General features: G+C 36.6%; 5 protein-coding genes and 1 long non-coding RNA gene across 9 annotated transcripts; 2 read left to right on the top strand and 4 right to left on the bottom strand.

The window, feature by feature from the left end:
* Positions 1 to 1,999: 1,999 nt before the first annotated feature.
* LOC107044887 (histidine protein methyltransferase 1 homolog) lies at positions 2,000 to 5,514 on the top strand. Its single transcript, XM_015266952.2, has 6 exons — positions 2,000 to 2,133; positions 2,234 to 2,473; positions 4,094 to 4,254; positions 4,336 to 4,586; positions 4,926 to 5,041; positions 5,120 to 5,514. The coding sequence occupies exons 1-6, from the start codon at positions 2,094 to 2,096 to the stop codon at positions 5,161 to 5,163; spliced, it is 852 nt and encodes a 283-aa protein (XP_015122438.1). The 5' UTR covers positions 2,000 to 2,093; the 3' UTR covers positions 5,164 to 5,514.
* LOC107044895 (pyridoxine-5'-phosphate oxidase) lies at positions 5,065 to 9,513 on the bottom strand. 3 transcript variants are annotated; one of them, XM_015266988.2, is made up of 8 exons: positions 9,143 to 9,513; positions 8,977 to 9,032; positions 8,445 to 8,475; positions 7,844 to 8,000; positions 6,906 to 7,005; positions 6,752 to 6,805; positions 5,903 to 6,102; positions 5,065 to 5,399 (listed from the first exon to the last, which is right to left on the bottom strand). In XM_015266988.2, the coding sequence occupies exons 4-8, from the start codon at positions 7,996 to 7,998 to the stop codon at positions 5,234 to 5,236; spliced, it is 675 nt and encodes a 224-aa protein (XP_015122474.1). In that variant the 5' UTR covers positions 7,999 to 8,000; positions 8,445 to 8,475; positions 8,977 to 9,032; positions 9,143 to 9,513; the 3' UTR covers positions 5,065 to 5,233. The 3 variants fall into 3 exon arrangements, with proteins under 3 accessions (XP_015122474.1, XP_015122450.1, XP_015122466.1); XM_015266964.2 differs by lacking the exon at positions 8,445 to 8,475 and having other exon boundaries at positions 8,884 to 9,032; XM_015266980.2 differs by lacking the exon at positions 8,445 to 8,475.
* LOC107044956 lies at positions 8,892 to 12,333 on the top strand. The gene is made up of 2 exons (XR_001461392.2): positions 8,892 to 9,080; positions 12,003 to 12,333. It is a non-coding gene; the product is annotated as an uncharacterized LOC107044956 (long non-coding RNA).
* On the bottom strand, positions 10,460 to 13,248 carry LOC107044920 (signal recognition particle receptor subunit beta). Its single transcript, XM_015267000.2, has 4 exons — positions 13,046 to 13,248; positions 11,965 to 12,131; positions 11,318 to 11,457; positions 10,460 to 10,953 (listed from the first exon to the last, which is right to left on the bottom strand). Exons 1-4 carry the CDS (start codon positions 13,137 to 13,139, stop codon positions 10,617 to 10,619), a joined length of 738 nt encoding a protein of 245 aa, XP_015122486.1. The 5' UTR covers positions 13,140 to 13,248; the 3' UTR covers positions 10,460 to 10,616.
* Positions 13,249 to 13,912: 664 nt separating this feature from the next.
* LOC107043900 (lysosomal alpha-mannosidase) lies at positions 13,913 to 19,969 on the bottom strand. 2 transcript variants are annotated; one of them, XM_015265596.1, is made up of 8 exons: positions 19,773 to 19,969; positions 19,588 to 19,690; positions 18,698 to 18,779; positions 18,312 to 18,497; positions 17,524 to 17,729; positions 17,266 to 17,402; positions 16,946 to 17,079; positions 13,913 to 16,090 (listed from the first exon to the last, which is right to left on the bottom strand). In XM_015265596.1, exons 1-8 carry the CDS (start codon positions 19,881 to 19,883, stop codon positions 14,041 to 14,043), a joined length of 3,009 nt encoding a protein of 1,002 aa, XP_015121082.1. In that variant the 5' UTR covers positions 19,884 to 19,969; the 3' UTR covers positions 13,913 to 14,040. The 2 variants fall into 2 exon arrangements, with proteins under 2 accessions (XP_015121082.1, XP_015121072.1); XM_015265586.1 differs by lacking the exon at positions 16,946 to 17,079 and adding an exon at positions 16,661 to 16,794.
* A 564-nt stretch (positions 19,970 to 20,533) lies between these two features.
* LOC107043726 (dynein regulatory complex protein 9) lies at positions 20,534 to 24,875 on the bottom strand. The gene is made up of 4 exons (XM_015265325.1): positions 24,751 to 24,875; positions 24,533 to 24,678; positions 22,799 to 23,389; positions 20,534 to 21,392 (listed from the first exon to the last, which is right to left on the bottom strand). Exons 1-4 carry the CDS (start codon positions 24,766 to 24,768, stop codon positions 20,534 to 20,536), a joined length of 1,614 nt encoding a protein of 537 aa, XP_015120811.1. The 5' UTR covers positions 24,769 to 24,875.
* Between the last annotated feature and the right edge of the window lie 1,134 nt (positions 24,876 to 26,009).

Raw genomic sequence — 26,009 nt, 5'->3', positions numbered from 1 at the left:
TTTATATCTCAATTTTTCTGGAAAAGCAATCTATTCAGGAAAGATAATTAGAAATTTTCTAATTTTCGATTTTGTAATTCGAGACGAAAAATAGAATTAAGAAAAATGATAAAATTGCTCCTCAGGGATTTTCATACAAAAATAATAGAAACATTTAAATTGAAATAGAAATTAAAATTAATATCTGTTGATCTCTGGAGGAATATTTCATTTTTTCATTCATTTGCAGCGTAATCTTTTATATATTATATTGAAAAAGAATAAAAATATGAAATTTAATGAATTTTATTCATTTGCAATGCAATATGTAAAATGTGACGTAAAAATTTTAATTTTAATTTCTATTTCAACTTAAATTTTTCTATTATTTTTCTATGAAAATCCCTGAGGGGCAATTTTATCATTTTTCTTAATTCTATCTTTCGTATCAGCAATACTGTTATTCATTTGCAATGTCATATTTTTAATATTGCATTGCAAATGAATAAAAATATTGCTGAGTTCACAATCACGGCAGCAGGAAAAATGAAATATTACTGGAGAATTATAGTAGTCGAGGAATATGAATATTCCGAGTACCTGGAAAATGAGCGCCCAAGGTCACATTTAGTTGCTTCCTGTTGTTAGGGAATAATTGCAGCTTCATAACAGTGTGATTTTCGATCTTCAAGGAAGAAGTGAAACTAATCTATTTTTTCCAATGCCCGAGAGAGATTTTTTCTCAGATTTGAGTTTGAAATAAATTTTCTCCGGGCAACGGTTAGAGCAAATCACTGAGATCGGATGGAGGATTTAAAAGGGGTAGATGAAGAAAAAAATCTTTTTTTTTCATTCGTTAATTTTCTGAAAAAACGGTCGCATGTTTTGCAGCTGTTTGATATTCACGGCTTTTCGATGAAAATACGTATGATTTCTTTCGTTGAAGTGATGCGTACGATATACATATTCATGGAGAGATAAACAACTCATGAATTTTTTAGGAGCTCTGAAATTATGATAATTTTCTTGCGGTTCGCGAGTGATTTTCAATAGAATAACAATGAGGCAATTATCGTTTAATATTGCATTATGCATATTTTTTTATTTAATAAACATAGTGATTCCCAACTTTTAAGTTAATGAAGAAACCTAACGAATTTACTAGACTAAAAAAAAAAATTAATAAATAAATACTATTAGTTTTTAGTGAATTCTATTTTTTATTTTTCAATAAGAATACTCAATGGAAAATAATCTATATAAAAATCAATAGAATCGAAGTTCACGAGATATTTTATATGAAATTCTTCGGCTCTAATTTTTCAATTTCTTTTATTCGATTTTTTTAAATGAAAAGAGAAGAAAAATAAAGGGAAAAAAGCTTTACAAAATCATGTCGAGAAATTTCTATAGAAAATGTCTCAATAACAATCCATTAGAATCAGGGATCGGCAATAATTATTACTAACTAATTTTAAAACAAGTTTACCGTAGATTAATCACAGTACCTTATATTTTTATTTAAATTTCAAAATAATTTTTAATTTCCAATTATAATTAAACAATTAATTCTAAATATCTGAATTTGATTTTCCAATTAATCGAATAATCATCATTCTTGCGAAGTTGATTACTAATTTATAAAATATCTGAAAAATTGATAGCGTTGGTTGATAATTAACAATAAAACTATCATAAAATTTGAAAAATCGTACAATACCTGATTTTATATGTAATAAAATAATTTTAATTCTGCATTACAATTTTGCCTATCACTGAATAAAATTTTTTATTCACCGGGTTTTTCTAATATAAAATCTTTTCGAGCCTGAACATAAAAAAAATAATTATAAATAAACTATTAGTTCCCAAATGATAAATTAATGTTTAAAAATTATCGCAAACGATTCCCAAACGACATAATTACCCCAATTAATATTATAAATAAATATTGCAAATTATCAAATTACACAACCCGGAGAATTAGGTAGATCCCTAGTTTATCAACATAGTCGAAGACCACGTGCACGTGCTAGTGTTTATTTATCCTCACATTTCCGGTTTTCTCAAAGTCCACCTCTTCCTCAAAAAACAGAAAATCATCCGAGTGAAGCATGTTCAAATTCGGATTCTCCGACGATAACTCACCCGCAGGTACCTCGAGTCCTCATCCGAGAAACGAAAAAGATCAGACTTTACTCAGGTTTAAGGTTAAACAATTATTTGCCGCCAAAAAACGTAATTGTTGTTTCAGCTACGGGGAATAACGAGACCGCGAAACTCGATTGGTTCCCAGCCAGGGAAATTCAAATATCCGGAGAGAAAATTTCCGAGTTACCGGGGGAAGATGATACGATAAATACTGCATTCTGTGGTATTCATTTGAAGCTCGTGCGTTCGGATAATGTGGCCTTCAATCTTGAAAGTGATGAGCATGAAAATATTATTAAAGCTGAGATGCAACATTCGGATTTACTTCCCGCAATTTACGAAGGTAAAATGAAATCAGAAAATTTTAAGAAATGTAGATCGTGAATAATTTGAAGATTGTGAGGGATTCTGGGGAAATCCATTATGTGAACGCTGAAGCGATGGAAAATCAGAGAAAATGACCCAGTCGAGCTATTCAATTAATTAGTAGAGTCAGTTTTTTTCGTCTTTCTTGGATTCTTAACTTTTTCCGCTTCGGAATAACTTCGGTTTGTTGTTTTGTATGGGGATTATGTGAGAGTCATATTGGGGTTTAATAAATGGGAAAATGAACGGTTGAGTCTCACGACAAAAGACGTTGTTTGAAGCCTTTTGTAAATCATAAAAATCTCATTTTTCAAAGGAGGTGAAGCATTCTGTTCTCCATCAATGTTTTCTTCTATATAATACGAACACCTAAATATACTCAAGGAGATTGGGCGGAGCGAGCGGAGCGAATGGGGGGCGGAGCCCCCCTCGGTGGGTGAGCGAAGCGAGCAAGGGGCGAACCCCTTCAGTAATAAATATAAATAAACAATAAACGTTTCTTTATTTAATATTTTTTGTAATTGAGACAAAGCAGAAATTTTCAGGGTCCATATGGGGATTATATGGGGGTCATATTGGGGTCTAATAAATGGGAAAATGAACGGTTGAGTCCCACGACAAAAGGCGTTGTTTGAAACCTTTTGTAAATATTAAAAATCTCATTTTTTCAAAGGAGGTGAATTATTCTGTTCTCCATCAATGTTTTCTTCTATATAATACGAACACCTAAATATACTCAAGGAGATTGGGCGGAGCGAACGGGGGGCGGAGCCCCCCTCGGTGGGTGAGCGAAACGAGCAAGGGGCGAACCCCTTCAGTAATAAATATAAATAAACACTAAACGTCTCTGGATTTAATATTTTTTGTAATTAAGACAACGCAGAAATTTTCAGGGTTCATATGGGGATTATATGGGGGTCATATTGGGGTTTAATAAATGGGAAAATGATCGGTCGAGTCTCACGACAAAAGACGTTCTTTGAAGGCTTTTGTAAATAATAAAAATCTCATTTTTCAAAGGAGGTGAAGCATTCTGTTCTCCATCAATGTTTTCTTCTATATAATACGAACACCTAAATATACTCAAGGAGATTGGGCGGAGCGAGCGGAGCGAATGGGGGGCGGAGCCCCCCTCGGTGGGTGAGCGAAGCGAGCAAGGGGCGAACCCCTTCATTAATAAATATAAATAAACACTAAACGTCTCTGTATTTAATATTTTTTGTAATTAAGACAACGCAGAAATTTTCAGGATTCATATGGGGATTATATGGGGGTCATATTGGGGTTTAATAAATGGGAAAATGATCGGTCGAGTCTCACGAGAAAAGGCTTTGGTTGAAGCCTTTTGTAAATAATAGAAATCTCAATTTTTCAAAGGAGGTGAATCTTTCTACTCCCCATCAATTTTTTGTTCTATATAATATGAACACCTAAATATACTCAAGGAGATTGGGGGGTGGGGGCGGAGCCCCCCCTCCGTGGGTGAGCGAAGCGAGCAAGGGGCGAATCCCTCCAGTAATAAATATAAATAAACAATACACGTAAATTAATACTGAATAATATTGATGAAAAATCAATCGATCGAAATAATTCACAGGTGGTTTGAAAATCTGGGAATGCACGAATGACTTGAGTCAATACTTAATCACTCAAAAAGTTGATTTAAAGAGCAAAAAGGTTCTTGACCTAGGCTGTGGCGCAGGTGTCCTTGGGATCATCACTTTATTGAAAGGAGCTATCGCCCATTTCCAGGATTACGTTTGTATCCTCTCCTGAGTATTATTAAATAAATATTCAAAGTATTGAGATTGCATTCAGAGGATTTTTTTGTTGCTATAGAATTCCGAAGTGATTCAGTTAGTGACGATTCCAAATATTCTACTGAACCTGAAGGACCGCGATTTGCTTAAAGAAAATTGTAGATTTTTTTCCGGAGATTGGGCCGCTTTTACGGAATTATTTTGCGAGAAATTTCCGCGCGAGGAGGGGAAGTATGATGTGATATTGAGCAGCGAGACTATTTACAATTCCGAGAATCATGAGAAGCTGTATCAAGTGTTCAAGAGGTGTCTGAAGGAGGATGGCGTTGGGTAAAGATGCATTTTTTAATTGAGAATAACTTTTTGTTAAATTAAAAATACAGAAATTTTTTTAATTGAGCATATTTTTGTCGTTGATTTGTTATTTGTTATTCGAGAAGATCAAAGTCCTTATTCAAGAACATCTCTTTAATTTTTTATTGTTGAGGAATTAAGAATAATTTTTTTTTTTCAAATAACAAATAGAGAATTTTTTTAATTGAGGATATTTTTCTTGTTAATGAATTATAAATCTTTATCAAAGAATATCTCTTTAATTTTAATCACTGAAAAAGATTTCCTTCTCACGTAGAAACATCTTCCACTAACAATTCCAACCATTTCTGCCAGGTACATAGCTGGAAAAACATATTACTTCGGAGTTGGCGGAGGGATGCGCCAGTTTGAGAATTTAATCTCGCAAGATGGTGCATTCGATGTTGAAACCGTGTGGACAAGTGAACAGGGTAAAAATAATGTTTCACCTGCCTTCGATAATCCCCATAAACCTTTTAATCATCAACACCAGCGAAAATTTTTTCTAGGCTTACAACGAGAGATACTGAAGTTAACGAGACTGAAGCAGTGATTGTTCGCTATTGCCCGTACAAATAAATAAATTCCACTAATAACAAATTTCAACTAGGCGAACAATGCGCTCAAGGCGACAGTCTCTCGAAGACCCATCCGTCCTCCCCCTGGTGAACTAGGATATTGTCGATTTTTTCGTTCGGATGGGGCCGACGAAAGCGAATTCTGTCGTGGAGGCGATCACTCTGGCCCTGCCAGAATTCCACGGACTTGGGAATGACGATGAAACCTCCCCTAAAACATGAGAGATTACGTAAAATTTAATTTATAACTCAGCACATGTTTTTCTTAAATCTTTCTATTGGCATTTTACTCGAAATTCATTGAAATTCTATTGAAATTCTACGGAAATTCCCATTCTTAATAAATTGATTATTAATAATAATTAATCTGTAATAATTATCTGTTAATTAATTATAATGAATTATTTTCAATTAAAAACTAGTATTAAAAAAATGGTTAGAAAATCTTTCTTTCAAATTAAGTAGCAAAGATCTAAAACGGTTTATCTCCGAATCTAAGGGAGATATCGAAATTTTCATAACAACCTTTTTTGTAGCTCTCAATTCGCTCTACAAAAAAGTTTATAACAAAAATTTTGGTATTTGCCTCAGGTTCCGAGATATTTAACGAATACTGACCGATAGTCAAAGACTCGGTTTTACCGCTTCGCTACTGAATTTTCTCGTGAATAATTTTTTAATTTCCCCGAAAACTCTTTAAAAATTTCCACATACCAGCAAGGAGGTCTGGGTACTTTGCCCTCTGGAAACTGTGCGAGCAGTTCCCTCTCCTTAATCATCAATGTATCGCGTCCAGCAATTGGTGCACTCTGTTTACTCGCGTGTGCCCCAATCTGACTGGGGAATGGTCTCGTCGAGAAATATATGTCCGAGTCTTCCTCGGAGGTTTTCTCGACCCGCCCTTCAATGCGCACCTGAAAATTCAACGTCGGAATTATTTCTCCAATATCCCCTGACCTTTCTTAAATTAATTAACACCATTGAGATGAAAACACACCCATGAAAAAATTAAATAGAAAACCTAGTGGATTTCACTAGAAAATTCTATTGGAATTCTATAGAAATTCTATAGGATTTCTATTGGAGTTTTATTGAAAATTCTATTTGTTTTTTGCGCTGATTCTATTGGATATATAATAATAAGAAAACGTCAATAGATTTCGAATTTCTGATTGAATTTTACTCTCAGATTTTTTCTATGAAAACAAAATTTTTTTTTTTTATGAAAAATAAAATATGGGGATAACGACGTGTTACTTTTCATCTCAGAGACTCCCAGGAAAATACCAGAGCTGCATTGGGAGACGCATGAGAAAATTCAATAGAAGACGTATTTCGCTAGAAACTTCTATTGGAATTCTATAGGAATTCTTTGGGGTTTCTACAGGATTTCTATTGAAAAATTCTATTTATTTTTTGCGCTGATTCTATTGGATACACAATAATAAGAAAAAGTCAATAGATTTCGAATTTCTGTTTGAATTACACTCTCAGATTATTTCTATGAAAAAAAAAAAGAATAAAAAAAATAAAAAATAAAATATGGAAATAACGACGTGTTACCGTTCGTCTCAGAGGCTCCCAGAAGAATACCAGAGCTGCATTGGGATTATCTGCCTGGAATGATCATTCAGAGAGTCATTTCAAGCTTCGAAGTGTAAATTTAAGTAATAATACAGCATTTTTAGATTATATTGAATTCGCTCATTTCACGTACCAACTCACGACCCTTTCGGCTCTCGTAATTTGTGTAGAATTTAAATCCTTGAGTGCTGAAACCTTTCAGGAGAACTGGTCTCGCTGAAGGAATTCCATCCCTAGAATAAATTGGCGGAGTGATTCGTCTGAACAAAACGCGTGATGTTCAACGCATTTTTTTTGTTACAAATGTCAAAACACGTATGGAAAAATTCTATAGGATTTCCTATAGCAGTTTCCATGGTCAATTCGAGCATTATCTATAGGATTTTTCAGATAGGATCTCCTATAGAATTTATTATAGAATTTTCTATAGGATTTTTTAATAGAATTTTCTATAGCATTTCCGATTAATTTTCTTTTGTGTTGGATACTCTAAACGATTTCACGAACGAAAAAAATTCATTGAAATATCTAGCGAATTCTATAGAAATATCTAGCGAATGCTATAGAAAATTTTATTGGATTTCTATTGAGAATTCTATTAGTTTTTACTGCGCGCTTATCAATAGAAGACGTCCCCTGGAAACTATTGTACAAAAAAATCAGTAGAATTTCATTTTTCTATAGAAATTTTTTCTATTGAAACATTTTCTATAGAAATTCCTCGCCATTAATTTTTGAAAGTTTTTTTTCCAACTTTTTCCAACTCTACTCATCTTCTCTTTCCATTTAAAAAATCCGCAAAAAGTTAGGGCTGAGAAATTTCTATAGAGAATATCTTAACAAAATGGGTTAACATAAAAATACGGAATGTTATTGATTTTTTTCCGTAGAATACTTTTTATTGAACATTCTCTATTGAAAACCGTGCTGTCGATAACCTGCAGAGTTCTTCAATAGAATAAGAAAAAATTCAATAGAAGTGCAATAGAATTTTCTATAGAATTCGCTAGATTTTTTGTTTTTGTAAAAAAATTTTTCGTGTGTCTAAATGATATTCCCCAGTGCATGTACCTCGTAGCAGTCGCCAGAACCATAGCATTAGGCTCTTGAATACTGGGTAATTTGCATGCAGCATCGAACCAAGCCTTAAACTGCCCAAAGGGCTCCTTGCAGTCCAGCTGATCCTCGGTAAAAGTCTCAGACTTGTCCTTGTATTTGATCCTCATTCCTGAAGAAAAACTCAATTCAATTCATTGATTCCCTTGATGTTGCAGAAGTGATTTCTTTATTCTCCCCTCAGCCTATACATTTTATTTATTTATTTATTTATTTATTGCGGCACGAATCCAACAGAAGACACGAATCCATGACAAAATAAATTGAGCATGCACAAAATAAATTAAGAATGCATTGTTTTCACACAAGAGGTCAGCAGATACAAGACATATGAAGAAAATATAAAAAAATGAGAATAAAATAGAAATAAAATGGAATAATTACGAATGAAAACTATTCTGCGATAGAAAATGAACAAAAAAACAAAGTTATAATAATGTAAATAATTCATAAAATTAATTTCGAATAATTATTTTATATTTTGGTTTTCCTGCGGGGAAGTTCTGTACCTCAAGGCAATAATAAATTGCTTCTAATCTAATCTAATAATTATTACCATTAAAAAATCACTCGAAAGTCTTCATTTTCTGAAATAAAAAGTTTAGGAAAAATGAATAGGAGAGGTTGGGGTAAAACCGACACTTTTGACTTTTTTTAAAAATGTTAATGAGGGGTTGAAATGTTGATAAAATATAATAATTTTTGTTTTCAATCCAAAGAACAATTATTTCTCGTTATGACGAGCCTAAACTGAGCTCAATTGATAAATCTGTTTCTGAGTTATGAATAAATAAAAAAAAGTCTAAAGTGTCCATTTTACCCCACCCGCCCCTAATCGCTGGAGGATTTTCGCTCAAGTCAATGAATATTCGGAAAAAATAATTTCTTTCTCCCTGGATAAATCCGTCACAGTACAAGCCTCAAGAAAAACAATTAATCCCAAAGAAAGCGAATAAAAAGAATGGCCCCTCCATTTTAAATTACGATGTATTGACCTCCCAGATCAACGCTGTACGCAGCATTCGACGAGGCCTTGGTCGTTGACATGATTGTTGAAAAACAGATAATGTTGCGTTCCACCAAGATACCTTTGACAATCGACCCCAAACATACACGCGCTGTCATCAAGTGTTGGTGCGTCGCGCTGAGGAATAACGAGTTTATGAATTATCTTCGATAAATTATCAGAAGTGTAAGTTCTGCATTCGATACCATTATTTTGGCCAATCGCCATGTTTTCGGGATTGTACTCACGATATTCCGAAGACGTGGAGGCAATAGCAATTATCACTGCTGTCTCTGGAACATATGCCACTGACGCTTCGAAATTTCCTTGAATTATTGCATAATGTTTACCATTGGAATCGAAAAATATCATTCGCGATCGGATGACAGCGGTGGAATGGAGGACTCCGTCACTGATTAGGGAGAGCGGTGGATAAGATTGGAGAATATAACGGAATTTTGCGGTCTGAAGGCCGTGGAACAGCTGTGAAGGGATTCAATTGATGGGGGAGATAATTTCCTTTCGTTTCTTTTTGGGCTCTTGGGGAAAGGGAATGGGCATTCGAAATTGGTTGAATAGTTTCAGGAAATGTTGATGTTTGTCGGTGAAGGAGGAAAGGGGCTCCGGGGACGATCATAACCTAGAATGGGTCGTTTGGTAATTGAAATGTAGAATTTTTTTATTCAAAAACAATAAAAAATGAATTTAATTGGTACACGAAAAAATTTAAGGGAAAATCACAGCGAATTCGATAGACAATTCCAGTGGATTTCTATTGAACTTTTTATTAGGTTTTGGCCGATTCTGGGGAAAAGTTTAATAGAGAATATTCTATAGGAATAGTCAATAGAATTCGATTTTTATGTACAATTTAATTGAGGTATTTTTGTAGAATTTTCTCGGTTCACATTTTCCAAGTTTTTTCAACTCTAGGTTTTTTTTCTCTTCATTACGAAAATCAAACAAAAAAACTTGGAAAATTTGAGCCCAGGAAATTCTATAGAAATCCAATAGAATAGACTAGCGAATTCGTTAGATTTTTCTATTAAATTTTGTTATATGTTTTGAGTTCAGTTGAATGTTGGAACGTGAAAAATTTATTAAACGGGTCTTGTGTGGGAATTCACTAGCTTTTTCATGCACTTTTTGTGGAAAATTTTCACTAAGAATGAGATAAAAAAGATGAACAAATTTTTATTTTTGATATAATCGTTGAACAAATATACAAAAAAATACCCTTCCATTTCTCTATTCGAAATAAATTAGAGATTGTAATGGTGGTTGATAAAGCCTAATTTGAATTGTTAAACAAAGAGAGATATGAAGATTTTTATGAAATTCTGGTTGTTGTTCACATTTTGAGGGTTTATGTCGTTATTTTGAGCATTTGGTGGTTTACATAATTGCTTTGAACACTCTGTAGTCCTGGATCTTGAGAAAATATTGTAGTTTCCTGTAGATTTTTTAAAATAAAAATTCCTGAGCTTAAATTTCATAAATTTTTAATCAGTCCATTTTTTCGTTTTAAAAAAACTTTGGAAATTCATCTCTTTGAATTTTTATGAACAAAAATCTATTGATTTTCTTCTATAAAATATTGCTTCCAAATATTTGAAATGGAGAAAAAATAGAATTTTATAGAGTTTGAGACATTTCAGTTAAACTCTCGTTTCACGCATTCATCCACTCGATTTTTTCATATTTCCTGAGCCTTTTTGTTCTTCACAAAATTTTCTCGAGCCAGTCCTGCAGCTGTTCAATCTCGGCCGAGGTTTCGGACTCTTTGCTGAAGGCACTGCACTCAGCGAACTCAATTTTCATGCTCACGTCGTCGAATTCAAAGTCCTTCCCCTCTTTACCGAGGAATGTGTTCGTTGAGGATGCGTCGGTGGCCTCGAGTTGACTGGACTTCGTCACACGAACGAGATTCAACTCCTTCTCCAGGAGATTTCTGATGACTTTGCAGCCCTTCGCCAATGCTTGGTCTTGTTTATTGCAGAGGACGAGGATCGGGAGGGATTTCTGGAGTGACGAGTCACAGAGCAAAGTGTATAAGAACCTGAAGAAAATAATGGATGAAGGAAATTTGACAGAAAAACCTAGAGAATTCGCTAGAAAATCCTATTTTAAAAATTCGCAGTTCATCTGCATATTTTTTTCAATAGAAATGTTCAATGGAAAATATCCTCTAAGAAAAACCAATAGAATTCAATTTTTCTTGTATTTTCCAAAGTTTTTTCGTTTAATTTTTGAAATAAGGAAAACTGAACGAAACAAATTTGTCGAGGAATTCCTATAGACAATGTCTCAATGGAAAAAAATCAAATTCCACTGGTTTTTCATACAGAATATTTTGTATTGAACATTCTTTATTAAAAAATTCAGAGGAGAGTTGCGGAATTTATTCTCTTGACACAACTTACTCTGCAACATCACGAATATCTTTTTGGAAAGTCACGGAGTCGATCACGAAGATTAGACCTCTGGCTGATGATTTGTATTTATCAAAAATTCTGTATCTCAGTCTCTCGTGGCCGGGGATGTCGACAATTTTGAGGGAATTCTGAAAAAGAAATTTAAATGTTCTGGACATTTCCAATGGAATTTGCATGAAAGAATTCGTGAATTAAATTGTGAATGGTTTCTTCGCATTAAATAAACTCTATTTGACTCAAATAAATTGTTTATTTGATTTTAATAATTACTTTGGATTGAATAAATCAGTTATTTCAAATAATTGAAACGATTTTATTGAAATGAACTCGGGAATTTATCAATTTCTAGCGAAAATATTGATGAAATGAGTGGAAAAATTCCAAATGAAGATGTTTTCCTATTTAAATGCATCACTCCTTTGATTTCGTGATCCTCCAGACATTAGAATTATTCTGAATATTTCCTACGAAATTTGCATGAAAGAATTCGTGAATTAAATTGTGAATTCCTTCTTCGCATTAAATCAACTCTATTTGAATCAAATAAATTGTTTATTTGATTTTAAAATTACTATTCCATTAAAAAAAAGAAAGATGCGAAATTCAAAGAAGTTGACACTGATAATTCAACTCACGTCTTTAATTTCGATATCATCCACATTTTCTTTTGCAGATGTGTACGTTTCGATGAAACGCGAATGAATCAATCGCGCATACAACAATGTTTTTCCAGCATCACAAAGACCTGTGATGAGTACACTCCGACCAACAGATTTTTTCCTCTGCCATACGATGAATGCAACTGCAATGATATACCATCGATAAGCCCTGAGGCATTTATTTTTGTATTAATAGCATGATAATGTTATCATGTGTCGCGGAGGCATGATGGACCCATTCGTTTATTATATTTATAATTATAATGTACTTTGTAGGTATTTTTTATTTCTCATTCTTATTATGTTTTATAATTACTGTAAATACAATGACATACGGTTTATTTAGATAGGTTTTTGTGGTGTGACTAATGTTTTTGTGGGAAACGCACATGTTGGGGGTGAAATTAAATATATTTATAGAGTTATGAATGGGTGAGGTTGCTTTATTTTGTATGATAATTTTTTTTATTGAATTCAAAAATAATTAATTCACTGGACTTCAGGAAATTTCATAGTTTGATGGAAAAATCAATTGAATATGTGAATTTCGGGTCAATCATTCCATGAAAATGAATAGAAATAAGGAATATTCAGTGAAATTTCGAAGAAGTTGGAGAATTCTTGTTTCCTGCAGCTAAAAAATTTGGAATTCTATTTAATTTTCAATGAAATATGAAATTTCCAATGAAATGAAATGCAATATGAAATTTCGAATTCTATTGACATTCTATTTGAAATCTACTGAAAATCTCTTAGAATTCCATTGAAAAATCTATTTTTTTTTCCAAATTTCTATGGAAAAAAAATTTAACAAATAACTCATATGTAAAAATGAAAATTTATAGTTATTTCTACGAAATATTTGCAAAAAATCACAGAAAAAAAGCGAAATTTCAAGAGAAATTGACGAAAAAGAATAGGATTCCCTAGCAAAAAACGTTAGATTTTCTTCTATTAATTTTTTTTCATAAATATTTATCATTCAGCAACAAAAAAACAACGAACTGATGAGGTTATCCCATGAAAATCTATAAAAATAAAGGAAGTACATAATTACCGATTGTCAAAACGACCGCAAAAATAGCAACAATTATCCCAAATAATTGCGAAGCCTCATTGTCCTCCAGTAGTGCCTCAGCTCGTTTTTCCATAATTCAATTATTCACTGTTATTACCCGAAGTTTACTATTCCAGACGGTCGGAGAACATGTGGAGTCGGCGGTAAACGTAAGCACAAATGAGCGCTGAGTACTGGTAAACGGGTACCCTCTCTTATCGGAGAAACAACAAGTGCTATTTCGGGAGTTCGGGGTGACCTTGACCAGAGAAAGTCATGTTTCATTGCGTTTTATTCGTGGATATTCTCATATCGACGTATTTCACATATTTAAAAATAGAAGGATTTTTGTGTCGATAATTTATCATTGGTTTCTTAGGCATTTTACTTATCATCAGAGTTAGAATTTCTAATTCTTGGGCTCGATTAATTTTCTAATGCATAGTTTTAGTTTCAGTTTTAATTTCTATAAAATTTAATTTTATTTCGTGACTCGAGATGAAAATAATTAATTAATTTTAAGCACTTAAAAAATGCGAAATTGATAAGTCTGGGCGCTGCCATCTTGTTTACATTGGAGGTGTCTTTGAAGATGGCGGCGCCTCACCTCGCGTTTTTAAACATTTACTCAAATTATTTATCCTCTTCAGATCACCTTCAACTCACTTCATCCGGTTTCTATAAAATGAAAAAAATTTTTAATTCATCTCTCAGATTTTTCCATCCCTTTTTGGCTGAGAATTCGTGGCGCAAAGTTTTCCTCGGACTTTAGTATTTTTTTCTCACTCCCGAAGCCTCTTAATACCCTGCGTAACCTTATTAATTAATTATTGGGGGAAAGAATGCACAGCTGAATACAAAAAAATGTAAAGAAACATCAAAATTTTTATTTATAATTCAATATTTCGTGATTCTCCACTCGCGCAAGTAAATAATGCGCGCTTTCTTCAATTATCCATAATGATAAAAAAACACTCATAATCATCTCCTCCCTTTCAAGAACTAGGAAGAGATTTAAAACTAACAATGAAGGTTCGAATTTCCATGGGCTTCAGCAAGACATTAACAGCGCCATCTAGAATCCTCACTTGTGGCCTAGAATTTCCTAAATCCGGAGAGCCTTCGTTAGTCTCACTGGACCACTGAAGACGCCGTTTGTCCTCAATCCACTGGTTCCCGCCGAGGGTGGTTTCCCTGACCTCGACGACATCGAAATCCATAAAGAGATCGGCTATGTTGACCTCCGCTGGTTGCGACATCTGCGCAGCCTCGCCGATTTCATACAGATGCTCTAGCCTCAAAAGAACCTGATCCTCCTTCCACGGTTCAAGCGTCAGTATGTGGATATTCGGGGGCAGCCTCTTCCTGAGTCCTCTCACCTGCATGATGTAATTGCTCTGCCACTGCTCGAAGGTTAAATTCTCCACCGGAGTGACCAGCACCCAAGGTTTCAGGGCCAGTGACAAGGCAAGGGACTTCTCCTTGGAGGCCGCAGCATCGAGATCCTTCAAGCTGCTGCCAACGAGATAATGCACACCCCTGGCGACAAGGCCCTTCCCAAAGGCCTGCTCATTCAGAGCCTCGTTGACCCCAAAAGCATCATCATTCAGCAGTCGCCTGTGTATCATGACCTCCAGCTCTCCGTCCTTCATGCTGCTGCCGCCCTGCGCCCTGTCATTCAGAACACTCATCCTCAACTGCTTGGCATCATCCCTCAACGAGATCTTCGCCGTCACCGGGTAGTAGTTCCCAGCGACAGGTTCACTCAGATTAAGCGTCCACGTAGGCCTGAAGTCCCTGACCCTCTTCAACATTTCCCGTCCATTGCTATCCGTAAAAAACACTCCCTTCGACTCCAAATTACTCGAGAACTTGCTCACAATTTCTTTTCCGATAGAATCATCCACAGAAATGGGTCCTGCGACCCAGTCGAACTCGATCTTGTCCTCCCCGTTGTAAATCCTGACGACTTGGCTGACGTAACTGTTGACGATCAGATGCAACTCCTCGACGAGAGGTCCTTTGTAGAACTTATGGAAGCCAGAGTAGCTGAAGTCATGGACCAGCGAGCTGTTTGGCCGGAAGATGTACGCCCCAGATGCCCTGTTCTTGAACTCCGAGTTGTTTCCTTTGGCGCCTTGATAGTACTTGAAGGACTGGACGACCCGCAGGTCCATGTTCTTCCACTGCACGTGGACGTCACCAGCGTCGTCAACGGAGATGTCGTAGAGATCGCCTCCGATGGAGGAGACGTTTTCGGGACGAGTGATCTCGTCGTAGCTGTCGTCGCCATCCTTCTCGGTTATGAAGAAGGATTGGTAGCCGAGGGGCGGGATCTCCAGAGCCCTGAACACCAGTTCTCTGGTGGCTTTGCTCGTCCGTCCAGGGGCTTGCGACACAGGAGCCGGGACTGGAATCAACTGCGTCACTATTTCCGTTCCGATGTAGTCTTTGACGATGTAGCCAGCTCCCTTCACCGGAATGCGGACGTAGGTCGACACCGGATGACTTCTGGGGTTGTACAAAGTCACGGTGAAGGTCTTGGAGTCTTCGATCGGTTGGCAAGAGCTCACGTTCAGCAAAAGACAGGACTTGAAGTCCCGGGCAGCTGACGGCTTGCCTCTGATCGAGAGCTTGCCGATCGTTGTCGAGACGATCTTCTCACCGCGGACTATGGCGTCGGTTAGGAGACGCGCGTAATCGTCCGCGACCTGCTGCTTCTCCGTTCCGGTCACCGCATCGTGATGCTGCATCACTCCCATCGCTTCTCGGAAGAGTTCCAAGTCTTTGCTGTCGCCGGCGTTCGTCAGGACTGCCAGCTGCTTGACGATCTGCAGGAAGTTGTTGCCGAGACGCTCGAAGTACTTCAGGGTGGGGCGCGAGGTGAAGTAGCCCGTCCAGAAGGCATGGGGGTCGCTGCTGTAGGGAAAGAGGTCGTCGGTCTTGGTGGGAAAGGTCTTCCCGGCTTCGTTCACCGATTTCAGGTAGCAGGACGGCGTGGAGTAGAAGACGTTCGCTTTGTCGCCGTAGATTTTGTTTGTGTATCTGTGATAATGATGGAAATTTTCCTTAGTGGAAGCCAAGATATTGACGATTTTTTTTTACGAAGAATAAATATGTGACGTCATGACATCATGATTTAACCTAATGGATGCGCGCGCATCTGCTTATCGAAATATAGAGAAGTGGATGCTAGCGCCAGCGGCATGTCATGATAAGAAAACGGCCTCCAAGAGTAGAATATTAATTATCAAGGCCTTACAGACCCATTTTCACTCATTATGAAGATTCAAAAAATCCATTACCCGATTAATTCATCAAAACAAGATATTGATGAATTTTTTTTTTTAATAATAAATATATGCCGTGATGAAGGAAAATTAGAGGGTCCGAATTGCTGGCAAATGTAAAAGGAATAGTCTACTACGTCCGTCAAAAAATTCATTTCTTTCATTAAATTTCATAACATCAACGTTTCATGACGTCATGATTTAACCTAATGGATGCGCGCGCATCTGCTTATCGAACTATGGAGAAGTGGATGCTAGCGCCACCGGCATAATAAGGCCTGCAGATCCATTTTCACTCATTATAAAGATTCCAGAAATTAATTACCTGATCAATTTATCCAGATTAGTAAACCACATATGGGCGTCTTGATAATTAAAGTCTTCTCCCATAGTAAGAATGACATTATTTGTGGCATAAGCCTTCGCTTGAACCTGACAGAAGGCCAAGAACAGAGCCACCTGTTGAAGATAATCCCCATTTTGGGATGAGAGCTTATTTTTAATCATGAAAAATCGGGGGAATTGTTGTCTTTTGAATCTTTGTAATTTGTTCAATGGGTATCGGCACCTGTTGAGTCTAATCAGTAGTGAGAACATCGATATTTCGTACCTTATCAGTCTATCCAAGTTTACGAAATACTGTTCAGCCAGCTGATACGTGAAATCACCGCCCATTGTGAGAATTATGTTATTCGATTTGTAATGCCTTCCTTGCTCCAGTACGTAATCGTAAAAGGATTTGAGCTGGAGAGGAAAAATTTTGTGTCAATTCCATGGATTTTCAATGTTTTTCTAAATTAATCTTTCCACTTTCACACATATTTGGGCGACAGTTATGCGTATCCCATGAACAAATTACGAATTCAAAACGCAAGCACAGTCCACACAACAACAATTTTCATAATTGGAGATGAAAAGGCGGAAAGATACCTTCGATTTGATGTTGTAATCGGGACTCTTTGGATCATCGATCAATGGCTCGTCCTGACACAGGATGTCGAAGCAAAATCCAGGAGGTGGACTGTAATTATTGAAGAGAGCGACTGAAAAAAGCTCCGCACTCTTGCCTGAAAGAACAGCATTAACATTTCGATGTCACGAAGAGCCGAATAGAATAACTTTTAATCATCTTTCAATGACAATTTAGAATGCGGAACATTTCGAAAGTATTTTCGAAGGGCCTATCACCTAGACTGGAGCTTGCTTTCCATATGTATTCCGCGGATTTCTCGGACATTCGTTTCGTCTTGTCCTGCCAATCAAGACGTCCGAAGAACATTCCGTCAAATCCAAATTGAGCGAATAGGGAGGCTTGCTCGCGTGAGTGGCCGAAAGGATCTATCTGCCAGCCAATTTTCGGACGAGCGCATGTTCCAAATGTATCGTTCAAGCGTCTGCAATTATCAATCTTCGTTAAGACCGAGAAATTAAAGTGGGTGATACAAATAGCTTCTTTTTTCCCTTTTTTCTTTAAGTGCAACAGATCAAAGCTAAGATCAAATTGATTTGATGAGTTAAGAAGGAATAAATATAAATAAGTTTAGGTAAGACTACTTAATTGTAAGTTACGTTGTAATTGATACTAGTCGAAACGAAAATTTTGTATCTAGTTATTAGAACAGCCCCTATGGCATTTATGTTTTCTTGTGATTACTCAATATTGTTTGTAACACGTTATTGTACTCAATATTTCTATCTGGGATTTAATATTTAAGGGAAGGGAACAAAAATGTAATGACCCGAGAGAGTATACATATGGATGAATAAAATAGATATAAATAAGTTTATATTTATTAAATTTATTCTGAAGTTTTTAGAATAAAAGTGAATATGAAAAAATAGTGAATAAAAAATATAAATGATGTTATTATTCCCAAAAAAGCAACATGATGAAGCTTCGAATTAATATAAATAGTGGAATATATGAGGTGACGTTGAGAAAACAGGAAATAAAAAAATAAAACTCGAGTGCTCACCTGAATCCCCAAGTGGATTGATCAATAATAGAGTGATAATGAGTTGTGGCTTCGTCATTCATACTCCACGCTCCTCCGATGATCTCCAGTCTCCCTTCATTGATGAAAGTCTTCACCTCCTCGCGGATTTTATCATTCTGCCGCAGCCACCACTTCCATAAGAATGCAGTCTCCACGTAGATGAATCTGAGAAATTAATCCGTAATTATGTGGAATATCTGATGAGCGTCGGAAAAATATACCCCAAAAAAAGAAATCCATGAAAGTAGAGAGAAAATGAAAAACAACAAAATTGTTGAAAAATAAAATATAGATAAATATATTTCATGTATGGAATAAAATGTATAATTGTCTTCGATGGAAGTTAATTAGCCGATGGTATTTACCTCCTTTCAGGGTCCTTTCGCAGCGCGTCTACCACTGTATCGAGAATATACTCCACGCCTGCCTTTTGAATGTTATTTCGTCCTTGATGAGTTACCGGAAAATATTAATGAGTCAGCAAACGAAAGAATTAATAATATTGATGAGTTGAGAATTTAGAAAATTGACGAGAGTCGAGGTTCAAGGTCAGATGGGCTGTCTGTAAATATTGACGTTCTAAATCTCGTGAATTAGTCCGCAGATATTGGATATTTGTAGTCAACCGCAATTTCGATTATTAAACTGACAAAACAATTTTATAGGCAAAACTAGCGAATTCGATAGAAAATTATCTACACGTTTTTTGGTAGAAATTTTTAATGGAAAATGTGCTATTGAAAAAAATGTTCGCATTCGATTTGTTTTGAAAATTTCTTCGGCCTTTGTTAAATTTTTGGTTAAATTTTCTTGATTATTTTCTCACTGTGCCCATTGAGTCAGTGTGACCAATGGACACAGTGGAATCTCTGCATTATCGGCCGGCTGCATGACTGAGGTTTTCCATGGTTTCCCTGACAGTCCAATCCCGAATGGGGTGCAGTTGGGGATAAAGTACGTCGGCCCATGGTAACGCAGATAGGGAAGGGAAGAAAATGTAAAAACCCGAGAGGATATACATATCGACCCAAAAATAGAAAAAAAAAAGATCAAAAAAACTTGATCGAGACATTCGTAAAGAAAATGTATAGAAACATGAAATTCCACTCATTTTTTCTGTAAAAAATTTCTATTAGATTTTCAAAACAACTTCAACAGAAATCTAATAGAATTTTCTGTAGAATCCGCAAAGTTGTTAGAAGAAATATTTCCTCTCGCGTAAAAACGCTGAATTGAATTTCAAAATATTCCTCACCTCCGAAGAAATATTGATCAACCGTTTTCAACCATCCAACATCGTCATGTGTATGTGCTACCAAGTGGATATTAAGTTTCTTCGGATCAGGTTTCGGGCATCCCTAAAACCAGTGAAAAAAACCGCATGAAAAAAAAACAGAATAATTCCGCGACAATGAAAATATCCGTTGAAAATAAAATCACTTCATAACCACAGCTTCGCGCTGCCTCTAAATTCCTCGTGAACACCCCAGCCTGGACAATCACCAAGAAACAAGAGATTGCAATGAAGGCGCACAGTATGCGTCCGAACATGACCGTGTGGTATTTGCTGAACGCACGACGATACTACCTAATGAGATAATGAAACCCGTCCTCTTATACTTGTACGGATTATCATGTCGAGAACACAGTGCGAGTGTATAGGTAACGCCGGGCAATGATCATGTTTGCCTGGCTTGACCCTCTCTCGGACAATGCAAAGGCGTAGAGTAAGCAGAAGGATTGAGATAAGTATTGGTGGAGCTATGAGGAGAGTGATAACATTTTCGTGATAAGAATGTTTAAATGAAATTCCATGTCAAGTTGGTGTAACCACAATATTTGTGTGTAACTGGACAAAGATGTTGACTATTTTCCTCACGTATTATTTTTATTTATTTTTAACGGAATTCGTCGCAAGAAACTTGCGACTGGCCATCGCCCGAGGGCCTTCAGACTGGTCTTACGTATTATTTTCGTAGGAATTCGTATCGAGTTTCCCATTTCTTATACTGCGATTTTCATTTCACTTAAACTGACTGTATAATTGATAAAACAAATTATTGGCGGAAAGGACCGGGAAAAAAAATTGATAACAACTCGCTTAATTTTTATTTTCTTATATTTATCATCACGATCGGTGCAATATTATAGAAGAATATAACCATTTCTCAAATTTCTTTATATTTACTCCCACACATAATTTATTTCCGTTTCTTGGCCTCTTCGGCTGCCTTCTTCTCCTCCATCCTTCTACGCCGAGCTTCCATTTTCTTCCTCCTCTTCGCCGCCATCTTCTTCCGCTTCTTCAGAGCCTTTCGGAGGCCTCGATAAGGTCCCAATTGTCGCCTCACCATACACCCCCTCCACAGGGCCTGAATGACTGCGGCTGCGCGATGGATCGCATCCCAGTACGCCTTCTCCTCCGCCATAACCTTCCTCCGCGTGACGCAGTCATCAATGAACTCCTGTCGCTCTCTCGATAATTTCGTGTTCCTCTCCAGCTGCCTCTCAGCCTCCTCAATATCCTGCTTCTTGTACTCGATCTCCTCGTCGAGCTGATCGATCTCGTCATTGAACAGAGTCATCCATTTCCCGTAAGCCGCCTCCATCTTGTTGATTTCCTGCTGCAAGTATGCCCTGAGCTCCTCCGACACGACTTCCTCCGCCCCCTCCTTGCGATCGTAATCGCTCAGCTGATCCTGGAAATTCTGCTCCTGCATCTCCAGCCGCAACCTCTGACCCTCCAATCGCACGCTCTCCCATCCTCTGACGTATCCCAGTTTTGATTTACTCAGGAAAATGGCGTCGTCTATGTCCGCGGCTGACTCATGCACTCCGCTGATCCATTTTCTCACCTCAATTTCACTGTCGAGTCTCTCGGATTCGATTAATGCGACGAGTTGATCCACTTGCTCCGTCCAGATTTCGTGATTGACTTCTAAATTATGCTCGTTCTCTGTGGTTTTCGCTATTTTTTCTATCTCATACTCCAGGCGGTCGTATCGACGGTACTCCCTCAGCTCATCCAGCATCTCCTTTAAGACGTTGTAGATGTATGTTCTGGAAATGGGAGAAATTATTGCATGAAGTCAGTTTTTGACGTGGATACGTCTATCGTTTTCGTTTTGAGGGACATTTTGTGCATAGGTAGATATTTACTAACGCTGTCTGTTGGCGTATAGGGAAACTAAGTCGATAAGTACGGAGTTCACTTTACCGACTGTCATTAAACGTGGACTTGGGTTGAAACGACGTTTTATAGCACGTTTCACGTGGTGATGAGTAGAACAGAGATACAGTAGAACTGGCGAAAGAGTTCCACTGGGAATTGTAGGTTATTCATCGAGCTCTCATTGTCCCATACTCCTCTCAGTGGAACAATCTCGCCAGTCCTACTGTACATGTAAACAAACATTCTCACGCAGTTCTCACACATTAAAAAGTGTTCCCTTAAGACTGTTTAATTTTTTAATTTCCCGAGTATCTACGTAATATAGACGTATCCACGCAAAACTTACGGCTAAATCAGCGATACAGCCAACCAGGATTTTTTTTATTATTTTAAGATTTATGCACGTTTTAGAGGAGAAGACGAACCAGAAAAGTGGAAAATGTGACCCTGTATGTGGGGGGGGGGCTAGCCCCTCTCCCAGACAGTTTAAATTTTAGTTTTAGTTTTAATTTTAAATTTAGATACCTCGAGAATTCGATAGCAAATTCTACCAGATTGTGGCCGATTCTATCGAAGAAAGAAGGAGGGGGGCTGAGCCCTCCCCCCGGAACATTTGAAGAAAAAGGAAATAAGGAAGACGAAATGAAATTACTATGAAACTGGAACAAAAGTCAGCTTTAATTTTTAATCCAGACACTTCAAGAATTCAATAGAAAATTCTACCAGTTTTTGGCCCATTCTAGTGAAGAATTTTTTCGCTTTACTGCGCATTATTATAGAAAATTTAGAATAGAAACTATTTTATAGAAAAAATCACTGAAATTTCATCTTTCAATACAACTTCTTCTATTGACACATTTTCTATAGGAATTCGTTGATATGAGTTTGCCCAGTTTTTTCCACTCTTTTTTCCTCTTTTCATTAAAGAAAACTAAACACAAAGCATTAGAAAATTTGAGGAGTTCTACCGAAAAAAAATGTGTAGAATATTTCTACAGAATTTCTATAGACTTCTTTTTTACAGAAGTCCTCAAATAAATTCGATATAATTTTTCTATAGGGAAATTTTATACAAAAACTCTATAGAAGATTCATGGACATTATTCCTATAGAAAGTTCAATAGTCATCCAATAGAATTGTCCAGCGAATTCTCTAGATTTTCCTCTGAAATGTATCTGTACATGGACCTCTTAGAAGAGAAAAATTCATCCAGAAAAATTGAAAAAAAAATTTCTATAGAATTCCCATTTGTGCACTTCGGAATAAAAAAACCGAAAAAAATTATTCGTGCACCTATCCCTCTGCAGTTTCTCGGCCGCAATCGGGATCAGCGGGGGCAGGCCCAGATACTCTCGTAGGCTGTACGCCGGCTCTTCCGGCACATCATACTTCTCGTCAAAATCCTGATCATCCTCGTCCCACCGCTCATCAACCTCCGCGGGGATTCTGTACCTTATCAACTCTAGCTGATTCAGAACCCTCTCAATGACGTCTCCATACGCGTCCGCCTCTTCCGGGTTCAGGTCCACCCTTCGGGGTATTTCCAGGATCATGCTCCTCACGGGAATGTTGTCGGACAGTCGCAATCGGCTGCTGGATTTTCTGGACAGTTCCGCACTCGGTTGACTAGAATTTCGACTTTTCAACCCTTTCTCATTTGCTTTTTTCATTGCCTTGAAGAATACTGATGACACCCGGGACAAATCACTGCGAGAAGCGAATATTGTCTTCCTTCGCGCCTCGATTTCCTTGAGAGTCTCCTCGTCGTACTGTCCGACATCTCCCAGTCTTTGTTTCGATGGTTTTGCAGAGGTTCTTGTAAAAATCGAAGAGGATTTCTTCGCTAATTCTTCAATCTTCGTGGATTCTCCTCGCAAAGAGGCACTAGGCCCACACATAACAAAAATTATTGAAAAATTTCGCATTTTTTGAAGAAATTCCATTGAATTTTTATTGGAACTCTATACGAATTTTATCTGTCTTATTAGAATTCTATTAAACAATTCTGTTTTTTTTTGCCATTTTTTTATTCATTCATTCATTCATTTATTTATCTCTTTATTTATTAGAGGGCTGCGCCGTCTCGCTCGCTCCCCCTCCCCCCGCGACTGTTCGAGTCCGAAAGAATTGATTTTGTTTTATTTTATAGTATTATTTTAATCTTTTTAAGGAGACTCGATTCATTGTTATGCATGGGTCTTACATGAAGGGTTTCTATATAACCATTTAAAATTATTATGAATGTGTTACCCCCCTTTTCCTATCTTCCCTCCATCCCCCCTAATATCACCTATTTTTTCTCAATATTGAATTGTAACTTTACACAGGTAATTTACAGTTGAATTTATTCAAGATCAATAAATTTTTGAGTTAAAATAAAGTAAGGAACTCCTAGAAATATTTTAAATCTGTTGTATAACAGTTTTATCTGGAGGAATCGTCCGGCCGACCTTGAGCCAACATTCGGCCGACCGTTGGCCGACGTTGAGCTGACAAAAATCTTATCTGAACGCCCCCTATTTTTAATTATATAGAGAGATGTTCTCCGGTATTTTCATTTGTTTCTCATAATCAAAATTCAGTAAATGTTAAACTAGGTTAAGTCGATTTTGACTTTTGCTCAGTTGTTGATGAATATCTCGGAATCTAAGAGAGATGACAAAATTTTTTTCATAACCTTTGTTATAACCTTCAATTCGCTCTACAAAAAAGGTCTTGACCAAAATTTTCCTATCTCTTTTAGATCCCTAGGTATTCGTCAAAAGCCGGCCAATAGTCAAAATCGACTTGACCCGGCTTACCGCTTCGCTACTGACTTCAAGAAAAAAAATGGAACAATTATGTTCAAGAATTGTTTTAAAAAAATCAACATCTATGGACGTTTTTCTGTAGACAAATATCTATTTAAAAACGCGAGAGGCGTTACAGATTTTTTTTATAGAATTGACGCAAAAAGAAATAGAATCATTCAATAAAAATTTTTTATTGAGAAAGCGTTAGGTTTTTCTATTGAATTTTTTTTCATACATCTCATCACTCCTGTCCGGATGATCCCCAGAAGCCCCTCGGAGTGCTATCGACGATTTAAGTTTCTGATCGATATTCAGATTTACCGGTATCTCGAACATGACTTTCCCACTCTCCATCGTTCGCCGGAGCTCTTTCTCCTCTTCCTATATAGTTCATCGAGGTAAATATTTTACAGATCGCCGGGATTAATTCGAGATGCGTTCGGTGCCACTCACATTTTTTATCTGCTCCATTGATCCTCAACATTTATTCAAGCTCAAATCCGCCCAGTACATGGCTGCTGCGATGACTAGGAATATGGGAATGGATATTTTGGATTTTATCTGCTCCCAAGACATCGTTGTTGTTAATTTGGTTATTTTTTCGGTGAGACAAATGAAATCGGTTCGGTCACTCTTTTGGGTAAACGAACATCGATGGGCTTTTTAATTTAAAGGTTTTTGACTGATATTTCCAGTGCATTTATTGGAAATTTTTATCAAGTGACGGTTTCACTGAAATTTCAGGGAATTTTGCCATTCAAAATTCATGATTTGACGAAGTAATCAATAAAAACTGGACATTTTAGCTTTATTTGCCCATGAAAATGAAAAAAAAAGGGGAAATTGTAGTCAATATATTTTTTAACTTACAATTAATTAAAAATTCAAGTAGAGAAACACATTCTCGTCTTCTTGTCTCTAAAAAATTTGGAATTCTTTTGGGATTTCGTAATTTTTTCCTGCCCTAAAAATAGTTCTTTTTCCTCAAATAAAAAAATTACTAAAAAAACCAGTTCTCCTGACAATATTTTTCCTAAACATCTCGGACAGCCGGAGAATAATGTATACACTTTCAGATATCAAAAATAAATTTGATGCTCTAGATAGCAACATCGATTAACCTGTCTTTTTAATGTGAATCAGCTTGGTGAAGGGTTCCGAGCATATTTTCCGGCCGAGTACTGGCTACAACCTGTTGAATTAATTTCCAGCTTGATTTATACCATTATGGAAATCTCGTAGAATAAACTCTGGAGTTTCAGACTTTCGGAGCTGCGACGTTTTATCTCTGGTTTTATTACCGCGATAAAATACTGGATGAGTAATAACAAAGCAAAAATAAAGCAAGTCTTTATTCACAGCAACAAAAACACGAGCAACTTTCCTTTTTTAAAGGACTTTCAAACGAATTACAGTGAAAACAATCGTATATCATTCTGGGAATCCCTGTGAAATTCGGGGTGAAATGATAATTCGGAAGTTTCGAAAATTGTTGTTTATTTTATTCAGCATTCTCACGGCGATTTAATCTCATTCTGATAATTCTGTTGTCTAAATTCCCTGCATCATTTATCTGTCTAATTGATTTATATAATTGAGAAAGCTTTTTTTAATATTGAAGGAACGCATCTTCATTGACATGAAGGCTCGAGTTCCTAAATCCGTATTTTTCTTCAATAATTCCGGCATATTAGTTATTTTCGAGTGTAGAA

Source organism: Diachasma alloeum, unplaced genomic scaffold (genome assembly GCF_001412515.2).
Source record: "Diachasma alloeum isolate Michigan unplaced genomic scaffold, Dall2.0 Dall_scaffold_00180, whole genome shotgun sequence".
Lineage (NCBI taxonomy): Eukaryota > Metazoa > Arthropoda > Insecta > Hymenoptera > Braconidae > Diachasma > Diachasma alloeum.
This window is presented reverse-complemented; position numbering and strand designations above follow the sequence as displayed.

Bases quoted from the DNA above. Each gene is read 5' to 3' on its own strand.
- LOC107044920 (XM_015267000.2), bottom strand. From the start codon at position 13,139: ATGGAAAAACGAGCTGAGGCACTACTGGAGGACAATGAGGCTTCGCAA. The intron at 11,458-11,964 runs GTGAGTTGAATT...TTTCTTTTTCAG, and splicing joins ATGATATCGAAATTAAAGAC to AATTCCCTCAAAATTGTCGA. The intron at 10,954-11,317 runs GTAAGTTGTGTC...TATTTTCTTCAG, and splicing joins GATATTCGTGATGTTGCAGA to GTTCTTATACACTTTGCTCT.
- LOC107044887 (XM_015266952.2), top strand. From the start codon at position 2,094: ATGTTCAAATTCGGATTCTCCGACGATAACTCACCCGCAG. The intron at 2,134-2,233 runs GTACCTCGAGTC...TTGTTGTTTCAG, and splicing joins CGACGATAACTCACCCGCAG to CTACGGGGAATAACGAGACC. The intron at 4,255-4,335 runs GTTTGTATCCTC...TTGTTGCTATAG, and splicing joins TCGCCCATTTCCAGGATTAC to AATTCCGAAGTGATTCAGTT.
- LOC107043900 (XM_015265596.1), bottom strand. From the start codon at position 19,883: ATGTTCGGACGCATACTGTGCGCCTTCATTGCAATCTCTTGTTTCTTG. The intron at 18,498-18,697 runs GTAAATACCATC...TTAATTTCTCAG, and splicing joins CGAAAGGACCCTGAAAGGAG to ATTCATCTACGTGGAGACTG. The intron at 17,730-18,311 runs GTGAGCACTCGA...TGATAATTGCAG, and splicing joins CAATCCACTTGGGGATTCAG to ACGCTTGAACGATACATTTG.
- LOC107044895 (XM_015266964.2), bottom strand. From the start codon at position 9,013: ATGACAGCGCGTGTATGTTTGGGGTCGATTGTCAAAGGTATCTTGGTG. The intron at 8,001-8,883 runs GTCAATACATCG...GTTTTTCTTCAG, and splicing joins GTACAGCGTTGATCTGGGAG to GAATGAGGATCAAATACAAG. The intron at 7,006-7,843 runs GTACATGCACTG...AATTTATTCTAG, and splicing joins GTTCTGGCGACTGCTACGAG to GGATGGAATTCCTTCAGCGA.
- LOC107043726 (XM_015265325.1), bottom strand. The intron at 23,390-24,532 runs GTATGAAAAAAA...GTGTGGGCCTAG, and splicing joins CCGGACAGGAGTGATGAGAT to TGCCTCTTTGCGAGGAGAAT. The intron at 21,393-22,798 runs GTGCACGAATAA...TCCCATTTCCAG, and splicing joins GAGAAACTGCAGAGGGATAG to AACATACATCTACAACGTCT.